Raw genomic sequence first — 18,080 nt, 5'->3', positions numbered from 1 at the left:
TGCGGCTCGATTGCTTGCCACATAGCAGACAAGGCAGCCATCTTATTAATAGCAACACACCACACATGCTGCAGACTGGGGAGCAGAAACCCAGGGAGGGAGAAAGCGAGAGAGACACACTGGCACATGGAGAGAAAGAGTGTGTCCCTTGCATGCTTTTACTGTCTGTGAAGGCAGGGAGACAGATGGGTGCAGTGAGGAGGAGATTAGATGGAGGAGGCAGGGCACAGACTGGGGTCGGAAAAATCTAGCCCTCACGAGAGTACGTCCGAGCCAGCCAACACACGCAGGCCAGAGAGGGGAGGGGGGGGGGGGGGGTGATGGATGTACCCTGTGACTGGAGCCCTCAGCACGCCCACATGGAGACGCCACCAAGGCCAGGCCAGAGGAGCAGGCAATCAAAGAGAGAGGCCAGAGGGCGAGGATGATATAGGAGGATCCAGCTTATTAAATAGGCTTCAGGAGGAGCATGGAGCATCTGAAGTAAGTTGTCACTCTGCCACCAACAGGCATGAAAGGAATCTCTGTTCGATGGAAAGTCTATGTACTGTAGGCAGTGATGACAGACTGTGTACAGTTAGAGTGGGAATACTGTCATTAAATACACCGACACACCAGGGAGCTCCAGAACAGTGTGTCACCGCTGATTTACTTCTTTTTCAGCCGGGCCTCGTTATCCCGCATCTGAGCAGCAGGTGAAGAGAAATGTTTGTGTGAGACAAATGTGAACGCCTATCCATTAGTGGTGCAACAGATCATAAAACTCACGGTTCTCACAGATGGGATTAGGACAAAAAGAAAATAAGGGAGAAAATATAACTTTTAGAGATCCCCGATGATGCTTTTCTAAAGCCGATACTAATTGCTTATCAGCGCTGATCAAAATTGTTGTTTGATTTTAGCAGCTGGTCTACTATTTTACTTTTTGCCACTGTCCCAAACATCATTTCAAATCAGTAAAATGTATCCTTTTACTTTTGTATACTCACCTATAATGCTTTTTTTCCTGCAAATTGGAAACTCAAGTTTCCCAACAACACTGCATTACGTACTGATAGCAGATCAACAAATGTCCGTTACACCACGATTATCCACGCCATGTTATCATAATTCAAACACGCCGCATTCAACGTGACACCACTAGCGGTTACCTCTATTTCTAGGCGTGGAGAAGGATTTTTTTTTATTCGCACAGTCAAAATGAAAAGCCGAATCGGGACATGAACAATCTTGTTTCCTGACTTAATTCCATTCAGAGGGCAAAGTAGAAAACTCAATTTGAGATTCTCTACCTGGGTCTGCTAACACAGATAGGGAATGATTACACAAATCCTCTTCTGGAAGCCACCTGAAACCAGGTGTGCTCATGCCACAGTGTATAATTCATTCGATGATAGATTTCTACATCAAGCATCACCACAAAGCAGATCCAGACACTTTGATTTTTGTCTTGTTTACTGCGTTGTCTTGGCAACAAGAACGTCCTCCCAGGTTTCACCTCAACATTTAAGACGGAGGAGGACGAGGAGGACGAGTAGGAGGAGAGGAGGGGTAGAGTACACCGGAGGTTGTGAAAACAGGTGCAAAAAGATATTTCTCTCACTTGGATTTCCTGTCACATCCTGCAGCCCACTCCAGTCCTAAACTTTATATAATTACAACAATCTGTGCTGCGAGAGAGACTGTGTGAAATCCGATTGCCATTGGTAACATTCGCAGCAAGAGTCCCGGCGTGATAGAAGGCTTCCTGTTTCAATTTGCTAGAATCCCTCAAGTTTTAGTGTTTTTTTTTTTTTTTTCATCCCATCAGCGGGGCATACATTTCCATTCAGGGGAAAAAACAGACCCGGTAATATCCAATTTACTGGGAGGCAGAGGAGATGGTTTCACTGGCAGTATAATAACATGCTACATGGAGCGTAACATTATGGAGTATGAATAAAAAAGGCATTTATGGTAAAAATTCAATCGAAAAGCAGTCATCATTCATCGGAGGAAATCAAGGCAATTAGTAACACTTTAATGCAAATTGGAGAACGCAAAACAGATCACAAATCCCTGGCACTGTGATAGGGACTGAAGAAGAGCAGCTCAAGTGACCTCTTTCAGATGCACGTGGGCCTACTAATAAAATCAAAGAACACAGCGTCTACCCTGCCTAGTGACAAGAAAATGAAATGTGTGTATGTATGTAATACCTGACTTATACCTCCCACGCACACCTGGCATACATCGTACTGCGTTGGATTCCAAGTAGCATGTATTTTCTTTGCTATCTGAAATCCTTTGTCAGATGGCTCTTTGATTTCAAGTGTTTCATAGACGTGATGGAATAGTTCCATACAGGTTAGGCCCAACGTAACTCCAAGGCTGTAAATACATTGATGGAAGGGCTGGATGAATGAGGTGGAGCTCCTGGGCCTGGAATTAATAAAGGAGGTTGTTGTTGTAAGAGCATGTGAGGAACCTATCAGGAAAACCTTCCGGCTCCGATGTTTTGCGGTTCCTGTTGCGAAAATGACATTTTCCAGAAGGTGCAGCTCCTCAAACCCTCTCTGCGGCTCGGCAGAAGCTCTGCACAGGCTTCTCCTTGTGTTTGGGAGTATGACCACAGTATTGCCTGAGACCAATTCTTTATCTCATGCAGGAGTGATTTCTTAAATGTAATTCGCTTATATGTCATGTAGAGTAAAAGCCCGTGTTACATTTCCAATCATGCATGTCCAAAGCAGCATGTTTGTGGCTTGTTAACATGCTCACAGGCAGACTTCGTGAGCGTGGCTGAGGCTAAAGATTTCCCATTTGTAATATTACCACCACATTAACAATGTAGAAGAACATAAACATTGCTATACATACCAACACCTCAGTACACCTAATAGCCTGTCATGTACATTGTACACAACACATCAATTAAATGCAAAACAAACCAAGCCAGCTTTTTAAATGGATGGGCGAATACGTGACTGACTGTAATATTTTCAGGTTAATTAAGGATGATGCTGTGTGTCCATTTGGCTCTGAAGTCTGCAATTCAGGGATAGAGCTCCAAGGACCGACTCTTTCTCCTTTCGCATAAGCCAAAGCACTTCCTGCAAGAATTTACCAATAAAGAGTAAGGCTCCATCCTAATTCAATGATGCATTAGAGAAGAACAAGTATGAGGAATGTTTATCGCATGTCCAGGTTGAGCGTGCACGCTGCATTCAGTATTTAAGACATAGCCAACGTGGGCAGTAAATCATCCTGAAGTAGCACTAAGGTAGCCAGCAGATAAACAATGTTTACAAAGAGAGTGTGTGTCATTTAGCATGCCACTAAAAAGCTCTCCCGGGTACACCATGTTCCCTTTTTTTTTAATCTTGCTTACAAAGACACATGTTTATTTCTGACTGAGAGGGATACTAGCAAACCAGCACAGTACATCAAGACCAATATGTGTTTTAAAATCTGCCGTGCAGTTTCAATTTCCGGATGGTAATGAACATTACAATGATTTAAATGCAAACACCTGCTCCTAAAGCATTCGTTATGCTGTGCAGTACAGTAGAATACATTAGTCAATAACTCTCGAGCTGCATCGCCAGTTTCTACAATCAAGCAGCCTACACACCAGCAGGCAAGAGCTCCACAGCTGTATCACCCATCCCCCTCATCCCTGCTCTACTGTACCTTCAGAGTGGTGAGAGAGGGTGAGCAGGCTGACGCAGGAAGCTCCGATGCCAGAACCGAACACAGTGATGCGGTTTGAGTCTCCTCCGAAGAAGCCGATGTTCTCGCTGATCCACCGTAAAGCTTGGATCTGGTCAAGGAGCCCGTAGTTCCCTTTTGCAGCCTGGTCGCCAGTACTGAGGAAGCCTGCACAGACACACAGACAAAAAGAGATTCAAAAGTCAACCAGAGACAGCTAATTAAAAAAAAAGAGAAAAAAAAAATCAAATTTTCATACCGATATTTGCAATTGACCAAAAATAACAAGTTGGGGTTGTGCAACTTGCACGTGCCATAGGCCGCAAATATTTATTTCCCATGTGCACCTGCAGCATAAAAGGTTATCTGCAGTGAATAACCCCGCCCAAACTGTTTTTAGAAGAACAATCACACCGGGTGACAGGCAGAGCTGAAACCATGACTTATTGGATGACACGGCTGTTGGTAAAATAGGAGCGCGTGTGACCACATGTCTTCTGCACCTTATCGGAAATCAATGGCATGTCTCCCCGGGTGAGCACACATCATCGGCTGTATTGAGTAGTCCTGATGAAAACCTTAGGAATCTATGAAAACTCCACAGATGGAGAGAAAAAGATGATAACAAGATTAACTATCATTTAGATGCCGCAAAACCCTCCATATGGACTGCAACCTCATTATATATCCCATCAGAGTTACCACCTTGCTTTGACATGTTTCAATTTTCTCTCACACTCTGAAGTCCCACATACTTCCAGTCCAAACACTCACAACAGGCACTATCCGTGCACATTTTCCTCTGTGTCTGTGTAATCTGGTATATGATGTCTTGAGTTGGACAGTGAGTCTCTCTTGGGTACATCCTAGCTCATGTTAACACACCACCCTCTCCCTGCTGCTCTCCAGGGCCTAAGCCCTGCTGAATGATGGGTAATCGAGAGTCGTGGGAGAAGATCAAAGGGAAGCAATCCCTGAAGTCCCCATGGTGGACTCAGTGTCCATCAAACCCCTGAACTTGCATGCAAGGTGACAGCTAGGAGACGTGCGTGGAAATCAAGACCCCCCCCCCCCTCCCCTCCACCACACGCATCTCCCCTCCCCTCTTTAGTGGCAGCACTTCACAAGCAATATCTGTGTTGGTGGTGAATGCTCAGAAGCCTCCAGTGACGGTTCTTCAGTATCACAGTATTGTTTCTAACATCTATTTCATGGTCTCTGCCTCATATAATGAAACGCTCTCTGTGTTCCAGTCCTAAGGGGACAAAAAGGAATAGTTTGGATATCAACAATACAAAAATAAATAAATAAATCTTTGTTTTTTGACTCAGGTCAGCACTACCATGCTCACTTTTTGAAGAAAAAAAAACCAACCCAAAAAACACTGATTAGAAAGCAGCTGCTGGTCTGCTGTATGTATAAAGAGCATGCATGTCCGTCAAACCCTATTTTCTCTCTTTGTGTGAATTAGAGACTACACAGGACACAGCCTCATGCCCCCACCCCCAACAGGACACCCGCCTCGCCCCAAGTGCCTGTTGGCAGCATCCAAGAGGGTGGGCAGGGGAAAGGCCAGACCTGATCATTGATAGGAGAGAGGCGGTGGCACAGTAAGCAAAGCAGGAGACAAATGGATCAACAGATGGTCTCCTTCAGACGCATCCCTGAGGATGGCAGAGCAGCAGGACACATGCAGAGAGAGAGAGAGAGAGAGAGAGAGAGAGAGAGACAGAGAGAGAGAGAGAGAGAGAGAGAGAGAGAGAGAAAGAGAGAGAGAGAGACAGGCCGGGGGACAGAGACGCAGACAGGAGGGAGAGAGCAGAAAAGAAGGGACTCCAATTGAAGAGCTTTTCTTTTTCTCTTGCGGCCCATCCTCGCGTTCCGTCATAAAGGACAACAGCTTTTACAACCCTCTCCCGGGTGCCGTGGAGAGAGGGAGGAGACATGACTCTCCCAGAATAACCCTCATTTGCGAATTGGTTCACACTTCACCAAGTGTATGTCAGATGGGTTGAGAAATGTCAGGAGACCGGCATGAAAAACGGATTTTGTGCAACTGTTAGCCTAATTGAAAATATATAGCTAAACATTATTTGTCTGGCATTGTAATATGAGGCATTACTAAATGACAACATGTAAATCGTTGGCGCTGGATCCCCAGCTGGCAGAATAAAGCATTGCTTAATGGTCTCATCTTTTGGGGATTTTTTTATTTGTCTAGCAGTGTTGATTCCTCTGCATCTATAAATGAAACTGGTCATTAAAATGTAGAGGTGGAATCCAATATCTTAGACAACAAGGCATGCTGCAGGCACCATTTTAAAATACATCAAATATAGCTGCTGGTTATGTTTTAATTGGAAAGGTGACAGAAAGTATTTTCTTTGGAAAGCAATTAAGATAGCAAAGTAATTGTTTTCATGCATGGTTATTTCTATTTTTACATTTATAGCAGACCGTTGACTTAATACTTGTGCTCTGGAGGTGTTTGCTCTTTTTAGTTTTCTGCATGACGTCGGGACTTTCAGTCTAATTTGTTCAAGTAAAGTACAGGAATTGACTATTCAAATAATGTCGCATATCACACTACATATTCCCTTTTGTCTCTGGATTGAGTTATTTAAATTTTCTGAAGCCCCTCAGTCACTAGAGCTTGGGTTATGGATTTCCAGATCTAGCAGATGATCCCCATCTCATCAGCACTGCGTGGGCTTTGGCCGCACATGAGCCATGATGTGCTGTGCACTCTCTGTTCACAGCTCACTCCTACACCGGACCTTGGGATTCTGGGCTGCAGCTCAGTGCTTCTGAACTGTTCGGTCAGGCTGACTGTATGTGCTTGACTGTGCTACTCAACCTGACATTCAATTGACAGTTAAATACACACAAGGCGCCGCTTTACAATAAGCATTCAATTATAAACTTTAATCACATTATATCTATCTTTGTTAGCGGCCTGAACTCAAATCGATATGCAAATTCTCTTCAAAATGATTTCACCAATTAACTCTGGCACAAACAGTAAACACAATTACAAAGTCCCAGTCAAGTTAATCCAGCCAACATAAAATAATCATTAAATAGCAAATGGTTCTAGTTGATCTGATACTTTGAAACTGATGTTCATGCAAATCAATTTGTGCTAATTCAATTTTCTCTGCTACATTATCAGTCCTGACTGTTGTTAGTTCTATAACAAAGTTTAGATTGAATGTGGGCTGTTTTTTTCCAATTTAGTCTCAAGAACTGAGACAAAGCCCAAGTCTTATACCTTCAGGCGGAACACTGATGTCGTATATGGTGGTTCTGAACTACACTGGAGAGAAGAAATCCCCAAAACCGATCCTCTTGTTAGTCAAACCACCTTGGATCATGTACGTCAAATCCAAAACTCCTTTAATAAGATCTGTTGAGAAAATATAATATTTTTAATTAAATAGGTTGCAAAAAGTCACGCGAACCAATCACGTCTCAAATTGTGAAACAAAGACACTCTACACGTGTCACCTGGATATGACGTGAAACTTGCAAGATAGTGCCTTATTCGCAGCAAACAACCTGTACGAGTTAATAACAGTGATTTGTACATTCCCTGCGTGTTAGAACTGTAATTTGTCCTGACTGATTACATGATGTGTTTCTGTATCGTGTCTCAGGGCTGCTCGTCCTTGACAGTGATGCGGTGCACTGTTGCCGTATGAAGACCTGGTATTTTCTCGGCGTGGCAGCACCGAGTCAGATATTCAGTCCTGATCTCAGTCGGCGTGGCAGCGGCGGGCGGCCGTGGTCCGGTCGCAGACGGGTCAGGTCGCACCTGTCACCTTGCATCGCCCTTGCCGGACAGAACATTGTGTGTCTGTGGTGCGACTTCCCCTACGAGGAACTGAGCCACCCTTGTCAACTTAACATGACCAGGGGGTCAGTTAATGTATACAGCATGACAGCGTCGCCTCTCTGCCGCGTCTGAGCTTCAGCCAACGTGCCGGAAGCAATACACGAGCAGCAGGGAGCAGGAGATCACCACTCAAATCCAACACCTTTCCAATTCCACACATATTCACACACCAGCCATAATCATTGCATCACCATTATACCAACGAAAGTGAGTTTATTTTTCAGAAAGAGCGAGCTCCGAGCGTGGTGCCACATAATGCATTTTGCGGCTTGATCGCATTTTATCAATAAGCGAGCACCACTATCTCAGTCTAAACTGAGCGTCTCCGTTTCCTCCAGAGCCGCGGCAGCGATTTCCTTTAGCCATGCCTCTCAGCATGGATATTGCTCTATTGATTATGATTTAAATGTCTGTTTCCCATACGGAGGGCTATAACTCAGAGTGTTGCGGAGGGAGAGGTGATGATAATGATCGCTCCGACCCCAGACATCTCTCTTAGCCTGGTCTCCCAGATAATGGAATGTGTGTAAAGTAATGGCGGAGGGTGAGAAGGGGGTGAGGAAGGGTGACGGGGAGGGCAAAAGCTTGTTATTGAGCTGAAGAGTTAGCTTACATAGGGACAAATGGAGGGAGCGGATAGGGAGGAGGAGGAGGAGAGGAAAAGTGGAGGAGGACAAGGAGGATGGGAATAACAGCGGTGACGTAACTGAGGGAAAGTTTTTCGGCTTTCATTCATTCTCGCTGTTACTTTGCCTTCTCCCTGTTGCTTTCTCCCTCTCATCCTCTCCCTCTTTGGGGGTGCCTGTTAACAAGGCCGTCTGTGTCTAAACTCTCCTTTGGTACCCCCCCCCCCCTCCCCACCCTCCTCGTCTCCCTCTTGCCCTCTCCCTCTATCGTTTCTCCCCCCCTCTTCTTCTCTGGGGAAATAAAGGGCCACACAGTTGCAGCCTTGACAGCCTCCCCTAAGAATCCCCCACTACAAAAGAGCTTCAACTTCCCCCCAGCCAGGCCTGGGCTGAATGGAAGCCTCTAGGGTGTGGATGAGAAGCAGAGGAGGGAATGGGGCCACCCTCCACACAGCCGCATAAAGGCCCTGTGTGTCATGCTCCCGATGAGCAAGGGACATACCCAAAGATCCCTCCTCCACACAGGGAGTCATTCCCACAAGAGTTTTCGTCCTCCTTTTTTCGGGGGGAGAGAGGGAGGAGGGGGGGGGGTCGGTGAAGGTTTCAGCACGACGACAAAACAAAACGAAACGAAACAAAAAACAGCCGAGTTAAGGGAAGGGGGCGGGGGGTGGGGGGGGTGAAGGTGATTGCCACTTGGATCAGAGTACAGCTCCTGTTCACAGCTCGCAGCCCAATAGCATGGCTGGAGCACAGTCTGAGGGCAGGAGATCGAGAGCGATAGAGAAACAGAGAGAGAGAGAGAGAAAGAGAGGGAGAGAGAGAGACAGACAGACAGAGAGAGAAGGGCAGGCAAGCACAAGAAAGGCTCTTTATGGTAGCCTGAACACTGAAGGCCATTTACCCAAAACCACATCCTTGTTTCCGGAGGAGAAAAGAAAGACTTGCGGGGAAAAAAAAACAAAAAACTTTTTGATTGTCATCCCCACTAGTTATGTATAAAGTGAATACAGCGTAATAGCAGAATCAAACAAAAAAAAAATGTGAAAAAGAATTTATGCATGAGCTCCTGATTCCAGCTGGCCTCACCACGAATCAATAATTTACGGAAATATCAGACCGCCTTGAAAGGAAACAAAGTCATCCCATGTTTCAGGGGCCCGCCCCTCCACACGGGGCGAACTCAGACTGAATGATAGCATGCTTACTAAACTGTAGCTCTCAAATAGGACTCGACCAATGACTAACAGAAACCTAAATAGTTCAGTTTGAATATTCGTCCCCTGTGCACACGATGACACAGATAGATGAGGCGTACGAAGCGTGAACCAACACTGCGACTGTATTGCGTGTGCTGAAAAGGTTACGGGACAGTCTGATGCATGATGCTGGAGATAGAGCATCATGCATACTATGCTGCTGTATAAAGATTGAGCCACTCAAATGGAAAATGTGGTTTTTGTGCAACAAAGCACTGGAGGGGGAGAAAAAAAAAGCAAACAACAAAATGTCAAGAGGAGAAACCTGCGCCGCACAAACACCAAAGCCCATCTGACACATATCTGAGCCCCTAAAACCCAGTTATCTTACAGACAGACAAGGGCCTGTTAGAGCAGACATGGATGAGACACAGATACTGTAAGCAGTGCTGGTGGTTCACGTGGCAGCTGTTGCTCGTCCTGCATATGACTTTGGTTCTGCTTAATCTGATTGTTTGATGTGTCTCGGTGGTCAGGCGACACTATTCAAGGGCTCTGGTGAACAGCAGCCCTGGCAGCAACTACAAATGAGCATTTTGCATATGTATGACCCCTGGCACCTGAACGCCACTCAATCAATCAGACATCGTCTATAGCTGCTGTCGGCTTTCATTTTTTTTATTTTTTTTATTTTTTATCTCCCTTTGCTTCCCTCCCACCCTCTCTTCACCATCTCTCCCTTTGCTCGAGTCATGTTTCCTGTCGTCCTCGGCTCTCAGTGTCTCTCTCTGTTCTCCACCTCTGCCTCCATCTTTCCCCCCACCCTCCCCCCCACACACACACACACTTATTACCATCTCTATTCTTTGTATCTCTCGACATCTTTCCTTTCAGTGAATAGCACAGACAGTGGATTCTCAAAGACAGCAAAATGCTTTTACACTAAGGGAAGCTTTGCATCTCACAGCTGGTGCGGAGGCGGGCTTGCATGCTCCTGCAGAGGGAGAGGGAGACGCTGGTGTTGCAGTCACAACTGTAGGGTCAAGCAGCTCTTTTGGTTCCAGTCGGTGGAGCGTGATTGTCGGGAGAATTTCATAAACAACAATTTGCTTTAAAGCTCACATACAGATATACATTATTACAGTTTACTCTCAACCCAGCACCATGTGCAAGGTGTTCTGTCTCAATGTTTGGCCATTGGCAGCACAAGTTCAAAGGCATAGTGTGAAACATGACAGCGAGCAGGGGTGATGTAATTTGAGGGCGTGGTGAGAAAGTTTAGCACCATCCAGCTCAGGGAGGCCGGAGCAGTTGTGCAGCGATGCGCCGTGATCCCACGCAGCAGATCAGAGGCCAGCTTATCAAAGCACATCAGCGGAGCAGAGTAGGACAGAGAGGTCATCATTTAACGGATCTTCAAAGCCCGGCTACTCAGGTTCGGGTAGCCCTGATAGCTGGCTATAATGAGTTTAGTTTTGGTTGACCCTTCCTCACAGGATATAGGCCCAGACAGCCCATTCTACAGCTTTTATTCCCACTGCTGTCAATCCTTTCTTCTTAAATTCGTTCCTTTGTGAAACCCTGCCAACTTTAGTTGCAAATCAACGACAGCAATTTAAATGAACATCTGTTTTCCTGAGGTTTAGCGCTGCGGTGTGTAACGTGTGAGTGATGTTTTATTTGTCTTCGGAAGGGTATATAATATTCCTGGCTACAAAAAGTGGTGCTGCTGCCAGTGAGGTTGATTCTGATTTAGAATTGGCTCTAAATTTAGAAGAAGTAAGGATAAGCAAGGCATTTTGATACTGCTGAACGCACACTGAAAGTTTGGATCCGCTCTGATTTGAACTCATATGTTATTGCACATGTACAGTCTTTACACTGTGCCACACAATAGATGCTCTTAAATAAAGACTTTAAAATTATGATATGGTGAGATATTTTTACCTATTTGCAACCAATCAAACTGGATTCTAGCCTCAGCCTCATACATCTTATTCCTGTGTGACGTGGAGCTCATATTAGTAGACATTGAAACACTTAAATGAATATGCTCTTTGCTTTAAACATAATTTCTAAAGATGTATATTAATGCAATATAATTGGAATTAGTAAGTAAAACCAGAATCAATGAAATGTATATGCAACCAACGGGCAAGGACAGTTTGTGTTTGGAACAATTAGGAAGTGTGTGTGTGTGTGTGTGTGTGACTGGCTGCACCCTGGGCTCCAGCCATGTGTGTATGAGGGAGTAAATGGGAGTGCCCCGGCACCGAGTGTGGGTGAATGCGCAGCTACTGTGTGCATAAGTGAAGAAGAGGGCTTCCAACTGAGAACAGTGTGTGTGTGAGTATTTGTTTGCGGGTGAGCATGTGTGGAGCAGCAGCTGTAGTGTGCGAGTGCTCGGAGGGGGAGAGGAGGGGTGTATGCAGTGCGGTGAGGGAGGTATGGATATTAATCACCAGGAGGAGCATGGTTCTGTGGCGCCGGGCGGAGATGGATGGGGTGTGAGTGCAGTGATGTCACCCTGACAAATGGAACGGCCATGTTGGCTGAGACTCGCACATCGCCTCTCATTTCAATTAGTTCCTCACACAACAACCCACCTAACCCACAATCTGCAGGTTGCACGCGCACAAGCACATACACTTTGGCCACAAACACACAACCCCCACCGGTGCCCCTACTCATAGCACAGCTCTCTAACAAGATGCACTGATCTGTAAGACTACAGTGGAGCTCCTTTAATGAATCTAACTCAATTATGACAGCACTTTTGCTTTCAATCCCAGCAGCAAGTCACTCATTACCGTTCATATTATCAGCCAAGCACACGGACTATGTCTATGACCGGCACACTAGCCAGTGGGATCTGGCAGAGGGTCTGGGTGAGTTTACGAACTAATAATTGGGCACTGCCTGTGTGTTTTCCCACAATATCAATTTGATGAAGGGCCGGAGCGATAGCTATACGAGCAGTCACTTGGGCCAATGGTAATGGCGTGCATCTACTCTCTGATGTAGAAAGAGGAATAAGATCTGTACCCGCCACCACAGTGAGCAGTGCTGCTGACTAACTGAGTTCGGTATAAGAGGCCTTCCCTCTCCACTAGCTGTTTATAGCCTTGTTCTTAAAAGCCTAACACCAATAACAAATGCCGCCCGGGCTGATTTTGAAGTGTCTGTCACCTACACAAGAAGTGCTAAGCCCTGTTTTCAAAGGTCTGACATTGCTATCCAGAGCCAGTGAGCCTCATTTCAAAGTCCTTCCTATCTTGAGTGAACTTCGACCTTGTAGAACTTCACTGTGCTGTGGACTTTCCTCCTCACCCTCTATGTTAAACTACCTCTCAATCACCATCTTATTCCTCCCACACCTCTCTTTCTGCTTCCCCCCGCCCCCTCTTCTCCATCTGATCTCGGTCTCTCTCCGCTGCGATCCTCCTCTTCCTCACTCCGGTGGGATGATGCAAGAGGATCACTTTGGTATAAGCTAGGGCAGACTAGGCCATGTGAGGCTGAACTGGGCTATGCAGTGCACACAAGAGCACTAAGTTGGGGATTTGATCAGAGCCTTCAGGGCCTCGAGCTCCATTTCCAGCTTAACATCAGTGGCGGTGGGTATCTCTTCATCTGCCTGTGAAAGCGTCAGGAGGTTAATACCAACCCCATAGAGAGGAATGAGAGAGGGAAGGAACTTCATTGTGCTACAGATCTAATTAGACCCCTACACATCTGCATTTACAGGCCCATCTAAATCTGAAGCTGGAGAAAGACAACAAAAAAAAAACATGTCAATGCAACAGCCCTTCTGTGAACTGAGATCAAGAGCACATGTTTTCATCAGCCAATCAAAAGACGATTCATAACTACCTAGAAAAGCAATCAAAGTGGGTGATTTGGAAATATGAACCTGTGGTTATGTGGATTGTTGCTCACCAACACTGAACATATTTCATATGTCGATATTGGTGGTAGTATGAGTTCCTGTCTCCAAGAAACTGAAACCACTCGCTTCGTACATGGGCAGAATGTATTACTACCTTGAGAGGGTGCTTGGCTTGCTTGGCGTCACATATTCCTTTGTTGATGAAACATGCCTGTTCTCTCACCCCAAGAACAGTGGGAAATGAAAAATGGATGAAAAGCTTTTGAAGTGTGTATGATTACCATAACACTTCGACAATAGGGGGAGTGTGCCTGTCATGTATTGTTGCATGTAACACAAGGGGCAGACAATACAAAAGACACTTGTACCCATGTCCTACAAAAGAGGACTTATTTGTTACATTTTCTTTCCTTTCAATTGATATTGAAGTCATGTTCCCAGCAAAGATCTCCACAATTAAATAGCTGAAGTTGGTCAGTATTTCATTTCCCTTTGCCGTTCTTCCTTTTAATCTAGCGCCACTAAAGGACTAGGTTCCAGCAACAACAAAAAGGTTAGATCTCGCTTTCCGTTTCATCTCGGCCTCCTGCAATCCCCGGAGACGTCTCTCTGCGCGCGTCTGCACTGCTTGGCGATTGGAGATTGTGCCAGGGCTCTGTTTGTTTGGCTTTCTTCCCCATCCTCATCGTGCGGGAAATCTGCTTGACAGTTCGGCAACATGGCTCAGGCCCCACAGGGGTTAACGTCAGATAAAATGTCACCGTGGCTTTGTTGCACGCGCCCTATAGGCTGACCGGATGCACTGTACACCTGAGAGCCCGAAGGCCAAAGCACTGAGTGAGGGAAGACAGTGAAAGAGTGCAGCATCCAGACTTGTTAATAATGCCGCTCACGTTTTATTCCCGTAGACAAAAAAAAGCTTTGATGGACAAATAGATTAGAGGTTTTAACCTGAGAGATTATGACAGATATATCATCAACAACAGCACTAAATTAGTATCCTTCTGCGTCGCAAGAAGACATGATTGGATAAGAGCCCCCTATGCTCACCATCACTTACAAGGATAGTTTATATGGGGTGGTATGAGTTACTTATTTTTAGTCTTTGTTTACTACAGTAGATGACAGTTGGCACACCCCCAGTCAGTTTGTAGAAACAGGCGAGAGTACGAGCATGGAAACTGAGCAATGTACTGCAGTGGATGGGGGCAGCAGCAAAACCTATTTTAGCCAATACCCACCGAAAAAATCAATATCAAATTAAGGTTACAATAATGTGTACACAACAAGGAAGTTACTGGTGTAGTGCTGTCTCCATCACTTAGTTAGTTAGTAGTTTGGTGTGAGTTTAAGGGTTTGTCCGGATTCACCAAAGTCATACGTGTTCTAGAAGTTCAAATTATTAGTGAAAATACTCTAAATATAATGTACAGTTAATTAATTATTAAAAAAAAAAATAGGTGGGCCTTTTAAAGCATCTACTCCTGCCAGCTTGTACAAACTGGGGGTATGCCAACCGGCATGTATTGAAGGTAATACACTGACTATGAATTAATACCTCATACAACTTTAAGATAACAGCTTCTCGGTCTCAAAGTCTTGACATCTACAGTCAGACCTGATCCGTTTTCCTCTGAACGGCAGCAGCGCCAGAGCCAGCTCCCGTCTCTGAGCCTCAGATAACTCTCCTCACAATTTCCCTACAGAGGCCCGAGCAAAAAAGCCGACTGGTCCTCTCGCAGTCGAGCAGTAGGGCGGTTGCCACTGTCAGCTCCTGTTAGCTCAGCCTTCTCTGGTACACGTTTCAGAGAGCACAAACACACTCGTCCCAAAGGGGCTCATCCGTGCACCTTCACCGACCCCGACTCTCCTCGCCCCGCCTCAATAAATTAATAAAGGAAGGAGCAGCTCTCGCAGGTAATTTGATTAAATACGACATCCCTGCTTTAGAGCATGCTGACGAAGCAAAAATATGACGGGACATTGTCGGAAGAAATTGTCACAGTACTCGTACATGACCCCCGCCCCGACAGCCATGCTCTCGTCCCTCTCCATCAGCCGAGCATCACCACATACCACATTTTCCAAGGACATCTCTGAGTTTTATTGCATTAAAAATACGATATGCTCCAGATTTCAGGGCTTGTCAGTCACCTAATTTGATGCTATCCCCACCAGATCTCTTCCCTTAATTGAGTTTTTCTCGCTTTATTTGATAGCAGGCATTTTTAAATTCATATGTTTGAACTGTGGCTGCATGCTGTTTAAGCCTATGGGCTTCTCAGGGCACATGCTTACACTTTCAAGACAGTGTAAACAAAAACACTCAGATATTTATTATACACCAAGGACGTGAATACGTTTAACCAATTTCTGCCAAATATGCAAAGAAAACTGTATTACTGTTTAAGAAAAAAAAAAAAGAATTCAAACGATACATTCTCATAATTCAGTGAATGTGGTTACTCTGTAATTGCAATTTTATTATTAAAGCAACTGAATTAATGTGACCATGTATTGAATATAAAGACATTATAAAGTGTATGCTCCTTTTTCTCTTGGTTAACACTTCATCTTTCACTGTGTGTATGTCATCCCCACTATCTTCTCTTCTCCCCTCAGGCTTAAGAGGGCTGACTAGAGCTGGGAAGGATGTATCGAGCCACGACGTATGAATGGAATGACAAGCCAACTCCGTCAGAGGGGAAACCACTCATTATACAGATTGCTTTGTGGAGTTTCTGGGTAGTCAAGGCCAATGTCACCTCACCATCTCCCATGTGACACTCTTTATGGTCAACTCTGTATCCTTTAGAGTCCTTTTGCCTAGAAGTTACGAGGGTGGACTACTGGCCCAACAACAATGCCAATAATGGGAGGGAAACAGACATGTTCTAATGGAAGGAAGGATTGGGAATCTTATTAGCGGGACATCTTGTTTCAGTCAGTGCTCCAGTATCCCCTCTGGCTCCATGATAACATCAGCAGCAAACAGTTAGCAGGTGCAGAGCAGAAATAAAGCCAATTGTCTTGATTGAATCATCCCCGTTCTGCCACCCCACGTCTATTCTTTCACTTCAGTGTCCACTAACTGGCTGCGCTGTGGATAATGCTCTATAATGTCTATTAATGCTCTCTGTGGTGCGATCAAGACATATGCTGATGACAATACATATGCTGATGACAATACTTTCTTTTCTCGGATAGGTCAACTGCGCGGCAATAGCTCCCATGTTAAGAGACAGGTGGTTAACAGCTCTTCCTGTCTGTGAATTGCTGCTCACAGCCTGTAGCATACCTGTGGCAGAAAAACAATCATTCAGCCTGTGCAACGGCGGCAGGTTTGTTCCATACTGAAGTCCTGAGTTGAGCCTTATCTCTCCCAGCTTGAGAATCCACCTTTCTGTCCTCAGGATTGGCGTGGGGAACAGCCCTGAGTGGCAGGTCCTGCTCTAATTAAACCAGCAGAAGCATTAGTCCCGCTTGTGAGCAGTGTGAGAGTTTTCATAATTAACCGTGCAATTTATTCATTATTTAACTAAACAAGGTGGCTCAGTGGCCAAACATACAATGGCTCTGAGGCCCTATTTGAGGAAATTCCACCAAGATATTGAATATCTGAGATGTTTTGTCCCAGCCACCTGTAAAGCTTCTGGATGAGAGGGGATCAAGAATAATGACTGAATATTTGGTCTTATTAAATTTGAAAGCGTCTGCTGGTGGTGTAGGCAAACATAGCAAAGCACTCTTATTGCAATCTCTATTAAGTTCAAATGCAATGTAAGTCTAACCTTTCTAAGCCCCTTAATTCAGCTAAATTGGCTCCAGAGGAGGCTAATTTAGCCCTTTACAGCATGGGGGGAAGTGGGCATTAGAGCAGTGGTGCCACCAGCAAATGCCACTGGACCCTGTCTTGTTTGCAAAGAAAAATGTGTTCGCTTTCTGTTTCAAAGAGGTGGAACTTTCCCTGTTCTTGAAAGCCTTTTAGACATTTTTCCTCCAAACTATTTATTCACACCCAATTGCTGGCATTACCATTATAATTTTGACCACCGTGGTATTGTTAGTAAATGTAAATGGGGGTTGACAATAAAATGCAAATGCAGCACGTAAAAGCATGCAGTCAGCATTTTATAATCCTGCATGATAAATGGTACCTTAGAAAGGGCATGCATTTAGATACCAGAACTATGATACCAAATCATACAGGCCTGTACTTAGAACCCAGCCTGCTCTTGCCAGGGAGGTAATTTATACACAATTCATGTCTAAAATAATGGGGGCGGATGATCAAGTTAGACTGGTGTGATACAACCCTGCAAAATTATTGAGTCAGTCGATAATCTGTTTGGATGCAGCCCCTATACCACTTATGATAATTCATACTGTTCCATATTCTCAGTCATACATAACAGCTGGAGCCACTGATCACAGGCAGTGTGACTCATCCTGCATATGCCCTTTTACATTTCACGGAGGCAGATATAAAACGTGTAACATCCTCCATATATAGTTGTTGTCGGGTGAAAACCTCGACCAGCCAGCTTTGGTGATCTTGACGTTTCAAGAAAGTCAAAGAATTACACGGTTCCTGTATGAGCCAGGGACAACAGTGACACACAACTTAAAATCTGAATTCAGCTTACATGGTCTGACACTTTTAACAGTTCAACTAATATGATCTGTGTCATTGAATTTCTGCCACTCAGGAAACTATATCCCTTTTAATCCCTGTCAAGCATTGTTAACTTGTTTACTGCTATATTAAGCACCAGATATGC

The 18,080-nt window shown here is 45.0% G+C and overlaps 1 protein-coding gene and 1 long non-coding RNA gene across 4 annotated transcripts in view; one reads left to right on the top strand and one right to left on the bottom strand.

The window, feature by feature from the left end:
* The window catches only part of nlgn3a (neuroligin 3a), a 113,982-nt gene that overhangs the window by 34,100 nt on the left and 61,802 nt on the right, over positions 1–18,080 (bottom strand). For all 3 annotated transcript variants that reach the window (XM_068585004.1, XM_068585013.1, XM_068585020.1), the window contains one exon: positions 3,673–3,858. In XM_068585004.1, coding sequence (XP_068441105.1) covers positions 3,673–3,858 — 186 coding nt within the window. The remainder of the gene's footprint in view (positions 1–3,672; positions 3,859–18,080) is intronic.
* LOC137790628 (uncharacterized) lies at positions 332–16,343 on the top strand. The gene is made up of 2 exons (XR_011077940.1): positions 332–483; positions 15,922–16,343. It is a non-coding gene; the product is annotated as an uncharacterized lncRNA (long non-coding RNA).

The sequence above is a fragment of the Clinocottus analis genome, unplaced genomic scaffold, assembly GCF_023055335.1.
Source record: "Clinocottus analis isolate CAN_PGR_092001 unplaced genomic scaffold, fCliAna1.0.p SCAF_10, whole genome shotgun sequence".
Lineage (NCBI taxonomy): Eukaryota > Metazoa > Chordata > Actinopteri > Perciformes > Cottidae > Clinocottus > Clinocottus analis.
This window is presented reverse-complemented; position numbering and strand designations above follow the sequence as displayed.